The sequence below is a fragment of the Lepidochelys kempii genome, chromosome 7 (genome assembly GCF_965140265.1).
Source record: "Lepidochelys kempii isolate rLepKem1 chromosome 7, rLepKem1.hap2, whole genome shotgun sequence".
NCBI lineage: Eukaryota > Metazoa > Chordata > Testudines > Cheloniidae > Lepidochelys > Lepidochelys kempii.
Genome location: NC_133262.1, coordinates 72,058,092 through 72,077,978, shown reverse-complemented (window position 1 = coordinate 72,077,978; position 19,887 = coordinate 72,058,092). Strand labels below are relative to the sequence as shown.

The following is a 19,887-nucleotide window of genomic DNA, read 5'->3' as shown; positions in this document are numbered from 1 at the left end:
ATGAAACAACTCACTTAAGAACAACACGTGGGGTGGGAATATAGATCAACCCCCACAATATTACCATTGTGGAGGCACTAGCCCATACCCCACCCATGGGTCTGCCACCTCTGTCTATAACAGCCCATTACTTTCAGGAAAAAATAGTGTGATATGCAAGTTTCCATGTAAGAATTGCTACATTTAAGGACAGATTTCTTGCTCGTAAGGTATAGCACTTTGTTCTGCAAATCGTCCCATTCATTTAATTGGAACTACTCACTACTAAATCTGAGTAAAGGGGATAAAATCTGGCCTTCAATGTGGAGTTTCTACTCAGATGATCACTGTTATAATTCTAGCAACTAAGAGAGTTTAAAATTAATTAGCTAAACATTTCTGTGTGGAGAGAAACAGACGCTGTTCCATTTTTGGCTACTTTTGAATATTTCAGAGAAAGATGTTTTGTCTAAACATTATCATCCAGTTTAAATAGCACTCACGTCACTATTTCATTGGCCAGTGGAGATACTACCCAGGAGATATTAATATTTTCACTTGGTTCCATGGATGATTTTGGAGATTTGAGGCAGAAAATGTTACATGTATCCCTTGTGGTGTGGTCTCAGGCAGGGCTTACTCCTGCGTCAAGGAAGATTATGGCTAATAGGATTTGGTACTTGGAAGCTGCTGGCATATCTGGTACAGACTCTGTGTTTTCTTAAAGAAGAATATGGACCCCATTTGTTGTGTCATTTTTCTTCTTCTGGCCTTTTACAGGATAAACCCAGCTCTTTCTTATTGTGTTATAGGATGCTCCTGCTCCAGCGATAGCTTTGGAAGGTAAGAAATGTTGGCATCTTATTAATAGTCTTCAGAAGAGTGTTTTGGAAATTCTTGGTATGGCTTGGGCAGTCTTGTGAATACTAGCCAATAATAGATGGATATATTAGGTCCTTAATAATAGATTTGTATGTTGTGGATATCACTAATATTGTTTGGGTATTACTAGTTTGGGTGAATAATAAGGTATCTGGGATATGTATTTTAAGATAGTTTTTATTGGGTTAAATGCTTCTTTTGAAGGGAGAGGGAAGTTAACCATATCTAATAATACATTGCTTATGCGGGTATTCTGTTTCCAGTAGCCATTAGTTTGTTACCCATGTGCACAGTGTGTTAGCTAAAACTTTACTGATTTCCTCCCTAGGAGTGTGCTGTGCATGTCTACATCCCTGAGAAAGATACCTGGAGACATCCCTCAAGACATCAGAAAAATTAGAATAGAAAACTCTCATCTAACAGAACTGCCTCGTGGGTCATTCTCCAATGCCAGTGCCTTGGAATACCTTTGGCTGAATTTTAATAATATCACAGTTATGCACCTAAAAAGCTTAGAATACCTGAAGGATCTGACAGAGCTGAGATTGCAGGGAAACAAGTTAAGTTCAGTTCCATGGACAACATTTCAAGATACTCCAGCTTTAAAAATATTGGATCTAAAGCACAATAGACTGGATGTTCTTCCAGAGCATGCACTCAGGTATCTGCCCAATCTGACCTACTTAGACTTATCCTCAAATCAGCTTACTGTCATATCCAGGGATGTCTTCTATAATTGGCCTGTGTACCAGAAAACCCAGCAGTCTGAGAGGAAGATGGAAGCTATTTCCAATGCTGTCCTGGCTTTACATGATAACCCATGGATCTGTGACTGTCGCCTTAGGGGATTTGTCCAGTTTATCAAGTCAGTTAGCCCACCAGTTATTCTGATGAATTCTTATTTAACTTGTTCAAGCCCTAAATTTAGGGCAGGGAAGTTCTTTCATGAAGTAGAGCTCAACAGTTGCATGAAGCCATTAACGTCATCCGTTGACACCAACCTGACTGTACATGTGGGATCGAATGTTACCATGGCCTGCTTGGTACAGGGCAGCCCCTCCCCAGCAGTCTGGTGGACCTATGGCCTAAAACATTTAAGGGCATTTACTGGTAAGCAGTGGTGTCAATTTTTTTTTAACGTAAGGAGTTGGAGTCAGTTCCTTGCCTACTAGTTAGTCATTCAGAAATCACCTAACCATTAAAATTATTTGAAATAACACAGCAGGCTCTGGTCAGAAATGGCGCAGAGCAGTGATGGAGACTAAGTGCAGCAAAGTTATTTCAAGTAGGATTTTAGAGTCAATTTGGGAAGGGAGAAGCAGAGACATTCACCAACAAGCTTCTCTCTTTTCTGTATGGTGAAAAACAAGAGGCTGTGAAAAAGATACACTATCCAAGGGCAGGTGCCTACTGGCCTTTTCCTGTTCCTAATGTTTCTTATGGCCTTTTACACAGACAATACAGCAGCTCTGTTATCTAACTGCTAATGTAAACCCACACATTTTTCTAAAACCAAAATATATTCTCCTGGTTCTTGCATAAAACAATAGGTCACAGAGTCTGCTTCCTCTATTACCTTCCAGATTTTGTCTCTCTTAATGAGGTCCTCTCTTCTCCAAAGACTACAATCCAAAATTCATTACCGTTCCTCTTTCCTCCCACATAGCTTAGATCCTTAAGAAACTCCATCTCATGCTGACTGCCTTCAGTAGTACAATTTATGTGTTTTCATAAGATCATTTTCTATAATGCATCCAATTTTCTACACAGAATTCTGAGTGGCACCACAACTCCTGACACTTAAATGAAATAGTTTTAGTCGTGAATCCCAGAATATTATTTGCTTTTATTTTAATGTTTTATCAGCATTTGTCATTTTCCCTTAACAAGCCACATATTACATCAATTCTATATATTCTCTCTTGTCATATATCCATAGCTACTGTAATAAATAGATTAGACAGACTATTTTCAACTAGTAGCAAATGCTATTGTTAAGATTGTTTTTCAGTTTCCATTCCAACCCACCTTATGTTGCTCATAGTGTTCTTCAACAAATTCCTTTGAGGCTGAAATTTGCCTTGTCTGGTATAATGGATGATACAATTTAGCCCAGAATACATGTCTGTGTCCATTAAAACACTTTCTCTTTGATTTATTATCACTTATGTAAGCTATTTGAACTGCAGAGTATGTAAGAATAAGGAGGCTTTTGCTGGGAGAGAAAAATAGGAGATCTTTGTTCTTTTCCCCCCCGATTTTTAAAATGATTTTCACCTGTATTTAGAAAATCTGTATGTGTGTACATCAGCAATCCAGCACATTCATGAACAAATGTACAATAACAACCACAATAACATGTACAATAACAATAACAAGGCAATGGGAGAAATGTGATTAAAATACTGAACACCAGTGCTACCTTCCAAGGAGCTAGGGAAACAGTGATTTCAACCAAGAATCTGAAAATAACGAAAACATATCATGACATTTTCCTCTAATGTTGATCTCAGCTGTGTATATATCTAAGCCTGCACAGTCTAGGTTGCAATACACTATGTCCAGACCTTGGGTCTCATGTAACTTTTTGCTGACCTAGGTGTTCATCTGTATTTAATGTAGTCATAACACCTGAGTTCTGCGTTTCTCATGAAGCAGGTGGGTTACCATGTTCCTGACCTATTTCTCCCCTCCTTCCCAAAGCACACATTTGTCATGTGATCTCATGCTGTTCCCATGAGATGGAACATTATTCAGTGAGTTAGGCTGGTTAGAAAATGAAGGGGTAGGGGAAAGAAACATCCACAATATTTTCATGAAATTTTGTGTCTAAGGTTAGTTTTTTGGGGGGATTTTGAGTCATGATTTCCTGACTCCTATCTACCAAGAAGTCCTTATTTCCCTCAGGGTAACTCACAGTCAAGGGATGAAGTGAATTCCTAGAGTCACTGTGCCTATAACACAGCTGGTGGTGAGTAGTACAACCTGACATGTCTGTTCTTGCTCTCCTTTTCTCCTCAGTGTCCACTACACACATCAGTGAAGATACAATGAAATCAGAGCTGGTGATTCCCTCAGCTCACCTTATGGATGAGGGCAATTACACCTGCACGGCTGCCAACTTCATTGGCAACACCTCTACTATAATCTCCCTGAAAATCCAGGCTCCCAGAATGGTAGCTTCTTCCTCGTCTTTCTCTTCCTCTGTCTCAGAAGAGAATGCCTATGTTGATGTGAGGATTGCCAAGCAGACAGTGTATGGGATTACGCTGGAGTGGTATGCAGTGACTGAGAATCCAGGAGAAACTTGGTACACCCTCCACTTTGGGAAGTATGACGACTCCAAGAAGGAGATGATTTACATTGGCCCGGGCACCAATACATATTCAGTCAACGACTTGCTCCCAGCTACCAAGTATGAGGTGTGTGTCACTTTAAGGAACCAGACACCCCGAAAGGGCCAATGCATTGTGTTTGTCACAGGCAGTGACATCAGTGAACTGGAGCAGAGGGAAAAGCTCATCCATATCATCATCATTGTATGTGCCATGGTGCTGGCAGTCCCCGCTGGGATGTATGCGTGCACTACGGAGACCCGGCTTAACTGCATGGAGAAGTGCGCTGGATTCTGCCACAAGAATCGCAAAGGGCAGAAGAACCTGAGAGCAGGCAACAAAGAAAACACCTTTGACAGCTTGCCAACCGGCAGTGAGGAGGGGCTGTGTTACCGAGACTCCAGTGAAGACAAGAGAAAGCCAAGGTCTCCGGAGGACAAGGAGAAACCCGACAAACACAAATCTAATCACAGAAATAGCGCTGATCTCTATTAGTGGATAAAAATTCAATCCCATATTAGATTAGATCAAGTTAAATATAGAAGGACCAACAAAAATATACATACACCTAGGTATCTGTGTTACATAAACCCTGGGCATGTGATATGCAGACATACAATCTTGTTTTTCGAAGGGTTTTTAGAAACATCTGAAACTTTAAGGAAAAACGGGGTTATTGGTAAGCAGGAGAGTAATGCATGGCATACACATTGCTGGGAGGGGAGCCAATATACATACTTCCAGCTGCCTGGGAAATTCAATTAAATAGAGGACAGATACATGGCATTGTAATCTTTACAAATTATTCATACATGGACAACCCTTGGGGAAATTACTGAGAGAAATTTATTCTAGTATTTTCATATATATACATATATGAAATATATATATATATTACCATCTGGCAGTGAGGAGTGGGCTGTGTTACCGAGACTCCAGTGAAGACAAGAGAAATATATATATATCCATCCTATTAACTATTTGAGCCAAAAATGGCTCCTTCAGCCCTTACTGCAGCTTAATGCTGATAGAATTTTATTTCCTCATTGGGTACCATTTTGTCTAAGTCAGTCTCTCACTTGCATAGCTTCATTGACCAGGAGGGTTTCAGAAGTGGGAAAGAATTATTTTTAATCTCTCATTGTTAAATACGTGCTTTTATCCTGTGCTCTTTGGAGTATCCATATTGCATCATTTGGGGACAGTGAACACGAGAGCTTTGAAGATGACTTTCCTTACCACCCTGTTTCACTTGCTTATAACTTTTCAGAAATTATTCTTTGGGTTGCAACTTGCCAGGGCTTTGGTCTTAGGGCAAACTGATATGTTTTTGTTATTTTTTGTTGGGGTAAGTTCAAAGGAAAAGAAAATGTTAGCAGTTTTTCAGTAATCTCCATGTGAAAATATACACTTTTTTTCCCATTTTCAAGGAAATTTAAGAACTATTTTTCACAAAGATGATTGAAAAACAACTGTACTTTGTAATGTTAAACATCACATGGAGCTAGTCCTCAAAGGGGAATAGTCCCTGATTATCTGAAACAAAGTAACACAATAACAGTTGTCTAATGTAGGAATTTTTTTAGGTTTCCTTCCTCTTCCCCCCACCCCTGAAATTTCTTTTTTTCCCCTCGTTTTCCAAAGAAAACTCCAAACCTTAAGTAATCTATATTTTCCACAAACATGTTCATTTATCTCAAAAAGCCATTTTTTTCACTGAAAAACCAGTTTTGATGACAATTTTTTGGCAGCTCTATTAAGGATCAAATTAAATCAAATCCAGCAACATTATTTAGGCAAATAATTGTGTTGTCAGCCATGACAGTTATTCAAAAGTCCAGATTGTTAAAGCTAAGGTTTCTCCCATTTTCCTTTCTTAGTTTTTTCCTTTTGTATGCATATGCGAACCTACATGCATCCACAAAAATTAGATTTGAAACACACAGGGAAATCCTGGCAAAATTCTCATTGACTTCAGTGTGGACCATATTTCAGCTACCGAATCCGTTTCTCATTTATAGTAAGGCCCCTTTACACTAGTCTGGTAGTGTAATCCAGCTCACAACTTTAATTCCGAATGGATAAATAGAAGTCAAACCGTGCAGCTATCTATGGTACTTGTACAGGCAGGGAATTATTAATGACATCACACTCTTTTATTTCACTGTACTTACAGAAAGGGAATCACACACATCACAGACTGCAGGAGTTTGCTGGATCTTGGCACTTCTAGAAGAACAGTGGCTGATCCTACTGAAGCAGCTCTGTATTCCCAACAGAATCTTTAAAACAAAGTATGTTTTTAAAAGGGAGAATCATTTAACTTATAAATTATGGTTATCCATACAGTGAGGCCCAACTGTCTGATCAGCCTTGCACAGAACATAGGAAGAAAAAAACATCTCCTGTCCCAAGGAAATGCTTCTATTAATTATTAATTTGTATTATATGTATTGTGATAGCAGATGAGATTCCCAGTCATGCACCAGGACCCTCATTGTGCTAGGTTTTAGGTTAAGAGCTGACTCAGCCTCTGAAGCTGTACAGGGTGCGCCCCTGGTGTTTCAGGGCATATACCACATCCATGGCCGTCACTGTCTTCCGCTTGGCCTGCTTGGTGTAAGTCACCGTGTTGCGGATCACGTTCTCCAGGAAAACCTTCAGCACCCCGCGAGTCTCTTCATAGATCTTAATAAGCTTGGCTGAGATTCACTCTGTCGTCTCCTAGGTTTTATGGTAATACTTTAGTAACAAGAAGTAAACAATGCTTTCCGAAGTTTTTTTTATATGGGGTTACATTTTCTTCTCCAGTGCTTATTAATTCCACAGTTTATTGTACAAATATTTAACTATAACTGTTTAGTTCATCTTCTCTTACTTTCCAGTTTGTTTTATGTCGTTTTGTAGGCTTGACTAATAATTCTTAGTTGTAAAATATGGTTTTAAAATAAAATAATTGATTTTCAGAATACCCAGAGTTTTACCCATTAGTGAATTTTACTTCCCTGTGCACGTTTGGTCTTTTTACTATACTTGCCATATTTGAAAAGAAACCTGTATGACCAGTGATTAAATAAAGTCATATTACATGATCTCACCAAAAGATCCTATTCGTCAACTTTCAGAGTAGTAGCCGTGTTAGTCTGTATCTGCAAAAAGAACAGGAGTACTTGTGGCACCTTAGAGACTAACCAATTTATTTGAGCATAAGCTTTCGTGAACTACAGCTCACTTCATCGGACGCATTCAGTGCATTCATTTGTCAACTATAACATCTATACTGCACAGATGATGAGTGAAGGAGTGTCATAGGGTGGGCTGGCCATTTAAAGCGGGATTGTCTGGGGCTCATTACACAAGTTTTTATTATGCTCTCTTCAGGTGGTGAATGTTGAGGTTTCCTTTAAGAGCGAGCCTGCTTAGCTTGGGAGAAGGGATTTGCAGGGAGGAAGGCTCCTACAGGAGATTCACAGTAACAGGGAGACCTATAGGAAGGATCGCCTGTAGTAGAGACAGATGGGTTGCAGAAAGAGCTAGTAGGCTCTTTTCAGTGGGCCCAGGGAAGAGTTAGCGAGCCATGGAAGAGGCTGTGGGAAAGGCCCAAAGACAGGTTGATATAGGAAGTGTTCCAGGTAAGTAAACAAAGGGGACTGAGCAGGTGGCTTGCTGCTTGTAATGGGGTCCTTGGAGTAGAGCCTAGAGTAGGGAGGCCTGGGTTTCATTAGAGGAGGTGTGAACACATGAGGAATGAAGGCCAATGAGTCTGGCATTCGAACTGAAGACTCAATCAGAGGTGGCTGAATGATTGTTGTGTTGGATTTTTCATTTACCCCCTGGAGTGGACTTCATTATTTGGCTGGAGGGCGAAATCATTAAACAGCACTGGACTCTGCCTATCTAAGAGTGGGCCACTGAAGTGCCTGGAGACGGAGCAGGGAAACTGAGGCACAGAGCACTGACCAAACTGATCTTGTCACATGGAGTTCTTTTCAAAAATGATTGGGACTGTAAATGTCCCTTATTGACACATGCAACAAAATACATCTTGAATAGGGGATTTACTTAAAATTAATGCAAAATGAGTGATCCTCCCTCCAGAGACCAGCGAACCTCTTACAAAAGAAACATTGGCCAATACATTGGACCTATGCTCATGACCGAATCTCTTCTGCTTGATGCTACAATCCCACACTAGCTAATGCTGAGCTGTTCCATAAGGGTTAGCTTGTGCCTTGACCTACACTGCTATGCAGAAGAATAAGAACCCCCCTTATGCTCCTGCATAGGCTACTTGTACATTGTGCCTTGGCTCTGCCCACAGTGTGCCAGCTGCTGTAATTTCTGCTAGTATATACTCTAGTAGACCACTACCTCCCAGCAGGAAGGGAATTGTGCCTCACAAAGGTGCCTCTTGGGGTTGGGCCAAAAGGTACAATCTAGCTCTTATGTCTTGAAATTAAACCGTGGGTCTAACTTTCACACTTGGAGGCCTAGCTGAGGGTATCCAATTCTAATTTAAGGTACTCAACTCACTCGCAGGTGCTTAAATTCAAATCCTGCAGACCTAAGTCAGACGCAAAGGCCTGATCCACCTCCCATTGAAGTCAGTGGAAAGGCTCCCATGAACATCTGTGGCTATTGGTTCTAACCAAAATGTTCACCTCCCTTTCTGTGTAGGGGAGCATGGTCCTTATTCAGACAACATTCCCAAGTCCCCATGTGCTGGTTTTAGCACTCAGGGTAAACATTGTAAAAGGGAATTTTTCACTTTAAAAGCAGTCTGTGACACTTTCTCAGGGTATCCAGGAATGTGAGTCACCATGTTACCCCCTCTCCCTGCCTCCAGGGAAAGAGCCCTTTCTTGTAATAACTGGCTGTCAGCTCCCTGACACTGCCAGCCCTTTGGAAACTCAGGTGCTCTCATCGGGGCTCTGCTCTGCCCCTACTTTGCCTTGTTGGTTAACACTTGGCGTACCCCACCTCCTGAACGCCTCAGAAACATCCCTCTGTAGTACCCAGACTCCAGCGAGAAACTGCTGAATTGGAATTCATTTGCAAATTGGATACTATTAATTTAGGCTTAAATAGAGACTGGGAGTGGCTAAGTCATTATGCAAGGTAGCCTATTTCCCCTTGTTTTTTCCTAACCCCCCCACCCCTCGACGTTCTGGTTAAACTTGGATTTATGCTGGAAATGGCCCACCTTGATTATCATACACATTGTAAGGAGAGTGGTCAGTTTGGACGAGCTATTACCAGCAGGAGAGTGAGTTTGTGTGTGTGGTTTTTGGGGGAAAAAAAAAGGGGGGGGGAGAAAACCTGGATTTGTGCTGGAAATGGCCCACCTTGATTATCATACACATTGTAAAGAGAGTGGTCACTTTGGATGGGCTATTACCAGCAGGAGAGTGAGTTTGTGTGTGCGGGGGCGGAGGGTGAGAAAACCTGGATTTGTGCTGGAAATGGCCCAACTTGATTATCATACACATTGTAAGGAGAGTGATCACTTTAGATAAGCTATTACCAGCAGGAGAGTGGGGTGGGAGGAGGTATTGTTTCATGGTCTCTGTGCATATAATGTCTTCTACAGTTTCCACAGTATGCATCTGATGAAGTGAGCTGTAGCTCACGAAAGCTTATGCTCAAATAAATTGGTTAGTCTCTAAGATGCCACAAGTCCTCCTTTTCTTTTTGCGAATACAGACTAACACGGCTGTTACTCTGAAACCAGACACTTAGTGTAATTACCATGAAAGGGGTCCCCCAAGAGATAGTGTACACACAGTTTGACTGGTACAACTCTCGATCAGGTGCTTTATGGCAACACAGCATTGTAGTCTACTTAAGGTAAAAACAAATCTAAGCGTATTCAAAAAGCTTAAGAGACGCTGTGAAAGAATAATGAGTGGAAACACAACTGGTTACATGTAGAAAATAAAACATAAAATGCACTCCTATGTCTACGCTTATTAAAGATTACCTCTTCTATTTTATAAAGTAGGATTCAATCTGTGAGGGAGTTTTCAGTCAAAACCAGGATCCAAGTTTTCATGAATATTTTCCCGCCCTACAAGGGGTTTCCTCAGCGAATAGGTAACAAAATGGCTTTATGTTTCTCCTTATGTTGCCCAAACTAATTGTTTTTACCCTAGAGTCAGGATGGCACCCCACGGTTTGTTCTCGAGTATGCTGCCTCCATGTTGTCTTCACAGCTTCATGTTGATTTGAAATGCAATTGTAGCGGCCATTGTGTTTTCAAGTAAGATGCTTAATCTTAATGAACCTAAACATGTGAATATACATCCCATTCTCTGGCAAAACCAGCTCTTTACACCTTGATACAAACTATTAAGGATGCATTTTCAGGAGATATACATGCCTTTTTAAATGTAATCAGTACATACGATATAGTAACAATAATGTTAATGGCCAGCATGATCCTGGCTTTCATTTAAGATCTCATGCAACATCCTTTATAGATAAATACTATGACAGAACTGTGTTAGGTAGCGTGAATTTGTCAGGCCTGATAGGAGCTGCTGTTATAAAGTGAACCGTTTGCCAGTTAGTTTTGAGGGGTTCTTACTTCATTCCCCTTGTACAATGATGCAGTAGAGTTAGCCACTGGCTGTTGGTTCATAACCCTCTTGTCTGGCGAAGGCATCTGCTACTACATTCTCTTCCCTTAACGTACAGAATTTCCATGTCCTATTCGTGGAGAGTGATGCTCCAGGGTAACAGTGTGAAATTGGTACCACTGATTCCATGGAGAATGGTCTGTCCGGACCCTAAATTTTCTCTTAACTACATAGGCCCTTAATTGATTGACTGCCCACACCAAAGCATAACAGTCTTTTTCTATGACTGTCTAATTCTGTTCAGTGGATGTCTGTTTCTTACTCAAGAGAGCAATGGGCTGCTCTTTGTTATTGCCCACTGACTGCATTAGCACAGCCCCCCAACCAATGTCTGAGGCATCAGTACACAGTTCAAACATTTTGTCAAAATTTGGCCTCGCTAGAACAGGTTTTCTGACAGGCTTTTTTTTTACCTTATCAAAACCCTCCTGGCACACCTTTGTCCATACTATTTAATTTGGCTTCATTTCTTTGCACAAGTCTGTGTTAGCAATGTCACTAAAACCAGGTACAAATTGGTGGTAATATTCACCAAACCTATGAAAGACTGGTTAACAATAGGTTCCATCTTCAAGGGAGCAGGAGAAATTTGACCACCCCCCGTACCAATGTCCTAAGTAAGGAACTTTGGCAGCTCCTATTTTACATTTTGATACCCTTACAGTAAGACCTGCATCTTTGAGTATTGGTAGCACAATTCCCAAGTGTTTTTTATGATCTGACCAATCATTGCAAAATATTGCAATATATATATATATACTATATAAGCCTGTGCAATTTTCATTGTTATGCATTTAACACTTGATCGAGAGGTGGCCCCTGCATTAATTAACCCAAAAGGTAAGAACTCAAAGTCCCTATCAGTAATGAACAAGGATTTTCTCGGTGCTTCTCTGTCTGAAGGTATTTGCCAATAGTCTTTAATCAAGGTCACAGTACTTGAGGTATTTTTGCATTGCCTAAAGCATCTAACATGTCAACAATTCTGGGCCTGGGATAGGTGTCAAGTACTGTGACAGCGTAAAGTTTTATATACTCAACACAAAACCTTATAGTCCTGTCTCTCTTCAGAACCATAAGAAGTGGTGAGATCCATGAACTGACAGACCCTTTAATTATCCCAATTTCCAGTATGCTACATATTTCTTTACAAATTCGCTGCTGTACTTGGTCAGGTGTTCGCTAAACCCTGCTAAGGGCAGGCTCTGGTCCCACAGTGTCAATCTTATGAGTGAAACCCGGCATGCTAGAGAAAAGCTGCTTGTGGCAATGCAGCACTGCCAAAATTTCTGCCCTTTTCATCAGTTAACTCTTTGGATGGTAGCCTCTCAGTGCCAACAGACTCTCTGTTGTTATGCTACTGTGGGAAATGTAGGTGATATTAGTGTAGGAAGTTACAGGAAATAATACAGGTACAGAGGGATATATATAGAAGATACATACGACAGACCACTTCTAAACCATTTATCATGTTCCACTTTGAGACAGGTGAAATAGTAATAAACACTGAGTAAAGTCCTGTAACTCATGCCTACGTCATTAAAAAAGAATAATTTAAAAAAATCCATCTTTTTAATAAATAAACCAGTTTTGTGAAACTGGACTTCCACACCCACCTATCATCACAAGTACATAGGCAGTGGGGTTCCAAATATAATTACATAATAGTAGTAATTTCATTTCTGTATCAAAATTTGCTCAGTTTCTGCATAAAGAGCTGTTTTTTTTTTTCTAGCTGCCAGGTCTGCCTTTTAGAATTCAGCTAGCTTTTCAAAGCCCTTTGCCCTTCTATTTATCACCCGCAGAAAAGGTTCTGCAACATGAAGCTTAACCTGCAAATTTGGCTGTTGTCAGGGAGCAGAAGAGAACCACTTTCCTATGAATGGTGCTGCAGAATTAACCCTTTCCTCCCCCAACTTCATTTTTGTGATCAAAGAAAACTGTCTGACTTGCAGATGCACAAAGGACAACCACCATGTTGCCTTTTTGTAGTCTCCTAAAACTTAAGCTAAAAGCAGCAAAAAATACGAAAGATGCCACTGCCAAGAGAAACAGAAAACACTGATGCCATAATCATTGGGTACCTTTTATGGATTTTATTGATAAAAACATCTGGAATACAGTGTAACTGGTAAGAAGACCTGTATTCATTGGAAAAAAAAGTCTCACAATATATAATAAAACATCTTTTTCTCCTTAAATGTTTCTTTAAGACTATTATCTTATAATTCCTGTTAAGTCTCATTTAATTAAATGGTCCTTACAGGGCTTCATCATATTAGCATGAACAATAAATACTGCCATAAATACATCTTCATGAAGATAGGGGTCCAGACAATAGTTATAAGTTTTTGGTACTTTATGAAATGTTGTATAAACAGATGCAGAAATATAACAAATGAAATGTACAGATCATTACTTCAAGTCATCACAGACATTTGTGCACCAATACAGAGTACTCCTCCCTGTGCGGTTATGAAGTTACCTCACTATTCCTGGGGGGTAGGGCCTGGACTCTACAGTAGACCTGTGCAAACGCTGTTCACTGTTGTTTAGTAAATGGTGTCCCAAAGAAGGTGAACATTTAGGCAAAAATTGAAGAAGTGTGTGGAGATGTTAGGGTTGCAATCGGCCAGAACATGGAGCCAGATCCTCAGCTAGTATAACTGTCCTTGCTCCTCTTAACCTAGGCTGTTTTACACCAGCTGATGAACTGGGCCTTCAAGTGTAGCCAGAACCCAAAGAACAAGAGCAAACAATACACTGTTGTGCGTTATGCCAGATAACAAAGATGAGGAAATGAAAGAACCAGGGGAAAAGTTGCCATCAGCAACAGCGGCAATAGTAACCAGGCCTGAATAGAAAAAAAAATATATATATATATATCAAAAATAGGCTTGCCACCTGAGAGAGAATTTTGCCTGTAGTGTTTTGTGCTATGAGTCTCAGTCATCACCACTGTTACAAGCCACTATTTCTTTTAAAATATGCCTCATTTCTATAAATTTGCCTACTGGGGAATAGCAAAAGCCCAATTAAATTCTGTTTTAAGTAAGTGTTTCAAAGTTACATTTTCCCTATTCAACCATTCTTTGCACAGTTCTACTGCACAGCAAATGCTTCTTAATTGTTTTGCATAATAAAACATCCACACTGGTGTTAGGATATAAATATTCAGGCCTGTCTGTAAAGGCCTATACTCTAAGATTTTAGGTGTATTCTTATCACTTAGCTAGTTCTAGAGGTATAAAAGAGAGAATCAAAATCACTGTCTGACTGTATAAGGCCTTTTCTCACTATGGCAGTCTGAGGCCCTGTTCTTAGGCTAAGGCCTTTGGCTAAGCAGCAGAGGCAGCCATAAGCTGGGAAGCGAACGGTCACAGTCTCACATTCCAAACTAGTCACATTGAAAGAAGGTGCTATTGGGCTGTTAGGAATACAATCCTGTCCTGATAATGCCTATCGCCTCCAGAGAAAGGGAAGTGCCTAGAAAATGTAAAAGGAAACTTAATTTGATAGCATCCTGCCTGGCAAGAACTCACTTATCAATAGACACAGCTGGGAAACCCTTATGTCTTTATAGATGTAGTTGTGAAATCCTCATTTCTGTGTTGTTCTATCATTGTAGTCCCCATTTCCCTATTGTTTGTCTGTATAATCTCTGTCTGGTTCTGTGATTGTTTCTGTCTGCTGTATAATTAATTTTGTTGGGTGTAAACTGATTAAGGTGGTGGGATATAACTGGTTAAATAATCATGTTACAATACGTTAGGATTGGTTAGTGAAATTTCAGTAAAATGATTGGTTAAGGTATAGCTAAGCAGAACTCAAGTTTTACTATATAGTCTGCAGTCAATCAGGAAGTAAGGGGGGGAATGGGAACAGGGAATGGGGGTGGGGAATTGGAATCATGTTTTGCTAACAGGGGGGAATGGGAACAGGGAATGGGGGTGGGGAAATTGGAATCATGTTTTGCTAAGGAGGGGAATGGGAACAGGGACACAGGTAAGGCTCTGTGGTGTCAAAGCTGGGAAGGAGGACACTAAGGAAGGAAACTGGACTAATGCTTGCTGGAAGTTCACCCCAATAAACATTGAATTGTTTGCACCTTTGGACTTCAGGTATTGTTGCTCTCTGTTCATGCGAGAAGGACCAGGTGAAGGAATAAGCCCCCTAACAACTGGTATCACTTCATACTCCATAATCCTCATTTCTAGACTTCAATGAAGCAATCTCCCCACACTCTTCAATGTAAGAATTCAAAAAGAAATAGCTCCAGTAATTAGTACACTGGTGGCTGTAAACAATTGCTTTTCAGGTAGATAGGCAGAAATCCTAGCTTTTGTTGCTATTTTAGGTATCCGAGTGGTAGCCATGTTAGTCTGTATTAGCAAAAACAACGAGGAGTCCTTGTGGCATGATTAGGGGACTGGAACACATGACTTATGAGGAGAGGCTGAGGGAACTGGGATTGTTTAGTCTGCAGAAGAGAAGAATGAGGGGGGATTTGATAGCTGCTTTCAGCTACCTGAAAGGGGGCTCCAAAGAGGATAGATCTAGACTGTTCTCAGTAGTAGCAGATGACAGAATGAGGAGTAATGGTCTCAAGTTGCGGTGGGGGAGGTTTAGGTTGGATATTAGGAAAAACTTTTTCACTAGGAGGGTGGTGAAGCACTGGAATGCGTTACCTAGGGAGGTGATGGAATCTCCTTCCTTAGAAGTTTTTAAGGTCAGGCTTGACAAAGCCCTGGCTGGTATGATTTAGTTGGGGTTTGGTCCTGCTTTGTGCAGAGGATTGGACTAGATGACCTCCTGAGGTCCCTGATATTCTATGATTCTATGATTAATTGAATTGGCCTCTTTAGGCCTCCCCCCCCCACTTGGTAAGGCAACTCCCATCTTTTCACGTGATGTAATATTTATACTGCTCACTGTATTTTTCACTCCATGCATCTGATGAAGTGGATTTTAGCCCACAAAAGTTTATGCCCAAATACATTTGTTAGTCTCTACGGTGTCACAAGGACTCCTCATTGTTTTTATATAAGATATGACTCTCCAGCCTCTTACACCAGTTTTAGATCAGCATCGCTCTAGGGATATAATGGAATAGAGATTCAGGCCCATTGTCCTAAACTACTATGTACGTCATTGTGCAATTTCTCACAGTATATTGTATACCTATCTCTAGCCCTTTGGAAATATCACTTGCCTCAACTCAAAAAGTGAAATATAAAATATTCCCTCCTTTTATGAGAAATGTATCCAGAAATTAGTAGAAGTAGTAATAGTTTGGAGCCTTCATAATGTGGATGGAATTGCTTCTCTGCCTGCCAGTCTAAACCAGGCATTAGCCAATGGAATCACACTGGTGTACATGGGTGGAAATCACAGCCAAGATTTATCATGTATTTGCAAGGGAATTGGTTAAACTGGCTCTAAATGCATTTCAAAAGGGTTTTCTGTGCCACTGCTTTCTTTGGTTATCGTGCACATCTACGACCGTGAGCTTCAGCCAAAGCATCTGACATAGTATGTATCTTTTCTAGCATGGAGCCAGATCGACCCAAAGGGAATAGTTTGAAAGCGAAGCTAAGTCTCATTGTACTTGCTTGCACCAAACCGTCAAACCTACAACTCAGTGACTTCAAATGGCTATTTCACAAAGGTCTGACGCTTAGTGCGACAGGCCTCATTGTGCTGCTGCAAAGAATACGTGGCTTTAAACAGGGCCTAAAAGCAGGCAGCAAAATGTGGTTATAGGAATAGCCTACTGAAGATTACACATTCACTTATAATTCTTGGTACTGCTGCCAAGAACCAATACATGATTGTGGGCCAAGATTTTTTACAATTATTTGAGGCTCTAGTTTAGGGAACTCATTCCAATCCTTTTAGGGACTGTGGGAGTTCAGATGCAGGCTGCAAGCCATGCTGTTTTTGAGCTGACGGTGTGGGAGAGATGTGGGCAGACAGGAGGAAACATATAGCGAACCACAGTGCTCTATGACACCATCTGTTGAGTCATTTCAGGAGTGGCATAGACATTACCCTAGGGCAGATGGCTCAGCTCACCTTCCCTGATGGAGAAAATGTGATGCAATAGGCAGTCATACAGGGATGACAGATGTAGAGAAAAGAGACTATCTGATGGTTTAGGGATAAAGGAGTTAAGGAGGGATCCATGGATCCAGGAACTAGGTCAGATCCAGCAGGTCTATAGGTCAGTAGCAGATGCAATATAATCCAACAAAATAGTAGGCTAGAAGAGAGATGGTTATTCAGAATACTTCACCTTCTTCTGGCTTGGGGTTGCCACCCTCCTGATTTTCATTGCATAGCCCTGTATGCTTCAATGACACCAAGAGGAGCCTGAAATATCTCTGGGCCAATGTAACGTAGAATCATAGAATATCAGGGTTGGAAGGGACCTCAGGAGGTCATCTAGTCCAACCCCCTGCTCAAAGCAGGACCAATCCCCAACTAAATCATCCCAGCCAGGGCTTTGTCAAGCCTGACCTTAGAGACCTAGATTCCACCACCTCACTGTGCTGTTTGTGTCATAGAATTAGCACACTGTGGTACAATCTCCCACATAATGCCTGTGTCCGGGAGGGCAAAGTTTTAAAAGTGTCACCTTTGGCCTCATCCTTGGAGTGGGAAACAAGGTGCTACACTCAGTAGTACGGGCCAGCTGCTTTTGACAAACAGGTGAGGCAAAGGCACTGTTAACCTGCCTTAACCATCGAGTTAAACTGCAGTTACAGCTGCTTTGCTGGATTGATACAAAGCAGGCAGATGGTACTTCAATGTCAGTTCAGGAATACAGAAAAACAGCTTTACCTGCTCCCTTCTGTATTGTTAATTTCACCCATTCAGAAATGAGTAAAGAGCTTTCCTTTAACAATATTAATGAATGAGGGTAACCCTAGGTTAGACCCTTTATTGCTACGCTACAAACTGCAGGAAAAAACTAGGTGCTTCAGATGCAAATGAGAGTAGCCTTTTAACTGCAGCATAATTAGGACAGTAATGTTTTGTGCCAAAATGGAAACGGTCACCTGACAGCCCCCTACATTAGTCCATGATATACAATGAAACATGTCACACCACGCCAACATTCTATGCTAGAAAGACTTTCCCAAGATCTAGGTAAAGGATTTTTTTTTTTTTAAAGACACGTTCCTGACTGATGGACCCAACTTCCAGGAGGCTGCTTTCACTTTTCCCGCCTATTTTCTTGCTCAGTTTTTACATTTCAGTCTTCCTGCTTTAATCACCTCTTGCTTCTCCCTTATTCTCCACCATTGTGGGGTGCCCTACCTGCAGGGAGCAGCACTGAATTAGCACTAACCCCACCTCTTGCAGGTGCTACAGTTTCCATATTTGGACCTATTACCAACTGTTTTTGGAAAGAATGAGTGGGACTTTCCTTTTCTTTTTGGCAGGGATGTTTGGCTGGGAAATGGAGGAAAGCATTATGTCAAAGCTGCTCTGGCAAAATCCAGTGTAAGCTGCATGAAAAGGAAAAACTTCTCAAAGCCTGTCTGTTCATATCTAGGATCAAGGATACTTAAGTCCTAAGCGCATCACTTCACAAGCTGTTGCAAAATGTGGAGTATACCTAAGAGTGTTAGTATCCATTTATAATTTATTTACTCAGAGACTAACAGCTTGCCTAAATTAAAAAAAATGACCTCCTATACTGATATGCTGCTGTTTCTACAAGAAGGTCAACATTTTCAAGTGTGGTGTGATTTTAAATGCCCAGTTTTAGGCACCGTGGCGGCTATCTTCCAGCCCTGATAAGGATTGACATCAACGGGCGTTAGGGGTGCATAGCTCCTCTGACAATCATGTCTCTTGAAAGAGTCTCAAGTTGGACACCCCTAAAATCACTGGCCCCTCCTGAAAATTATGGCCTACATCAGGACAATTAGCACCTTGGTCAAACAGTGCAGGGAGGAAACTAGTTTTTAGAAATGATCTGAATACAATTCTAGCAACTGACACCAATATTATATGTGAACTAATTCCATTGCAAAATATATTAGCATGTAATACTTGTGAAAAGTAACAGGTGACTGTAGCAGTGGGGAACTGCTTTTAGTTCCTTTTGTATTGAAAGAAATGGAAAAGATCAATCACACCATGCACCTCTCTCCATATACTGCATGGCTATGTGATCTCTATGAGTGGCTGCTACAGATGCACTAGAAATGGGGGTTGTTACTGGCTATGTTCCTCTTTTCAAACTTCTGTTTGAGCTCTGAGACCAGGGCATTATGGGTGCTGCTGGGGCCCTTTTTCTTCCCCTGCTTGTTTATAAACTTGGGGTTTAGGGAGCCTGACACTGTGGTCACTCTCCACTCAGTGGTATTTATCTTGGGTGCTAAAACTGGGGAAGGGGGCAGGGCTGGGGCAGTAGGTGGCAGAGAGGGCACCTGGACATTATTGTTGCTGTTCTCATTCTGCAGACTCTTTGTGTCATCCTCAATGGCAAACTTCTCGGCAGGATTGCTGGACAACTTGAATTTCAGCCACTCCATCCTGACCGTCCTGGGTTGATGGATCTGTCTCTTTTTTATGATCCGTCTCACCGGCATGATTTTGTTGGATCTCTTATTGCGCCAGAACATGGCAGTAGAGATCATGATTGTGATCACCACCATTACGCCCATGACACCAGCTAGCACTCCTAAGGCTTTCATGGGGTTATCTTTAGTGTGCATCAAAAAGGCGGCCATTGGCCCTTTGTGAAGAGTCTGTAAAAGAGTACAAAGAGAACATGTGACTTACTCTATGGGACAGACAGAGATTCTATAATTTCATTTGTCCAAAATATGTAACAATGAGGGTGGACCAAGATAAGTTGTCTTTTTGTAAAAAAATAAATAAATAACCAATTTGATTATTTTACATTTGAATTTGGGTCATTTAGATTTGATACCAAACTGGAGAAAAAGAAATCCCTATAGTATTGTACTGTAACAGCCAAACACTGACGCTTACAGTGGTGTTACTGCAATGATTTGGATCAATCCTGTGTGATA

The 19,887-nt window shown here is 41.0% G+C and overlaps 2 protein-coding genes across 3 annotated transcripts in view; one reads left to right on the top strand and one right to left on the bottom strand.

Annotated features, from left to right (window-relative positions):
* The first annotated feature begins 712 nt into the window (after positions 1 to 712).
* Positions 713 to 4,691, top strand: LRIT2 (leucine rich repeat, Ig-like and transmembrane domains 2). The gene is made up of 3 exons (XM_073354909.1): positions 713 to 822; positions 1,190 to 1,971; positions 3,883 to 4,691. Exons 1-3 carry the CDS (start codon positions 713 to 715, stop codon positions 4,689 to 4,691), a joined length of 1,701 nt encoding a protein of 566 aa, XP_073211010.1.
* Positions 4,692 to 13,004: 8,313 nt separating this feature from the next.
* The window catches only part of CDHR1 (cadherin related family member 1), a 60,956-nt gene continuing 54,073 nt past the window's right edge, over positions 13,005 to 19,887 (bottom strand). For both annotated transcript variants that reach the window (XM_073353295.1, XM_073353294.1), the window contains one exon: positions 13,005 to 19,599. In XM_073353295.1, the coding sequence (XP_073209396.1) occupies positions 19,048 to 19,599 (552 nt within the window). In that variant the 3' untranslated portion in view covers positions 13,005 to 19,047. The remainder of the gene's footprint in view (positions 19,600 to 19,887) is intronic.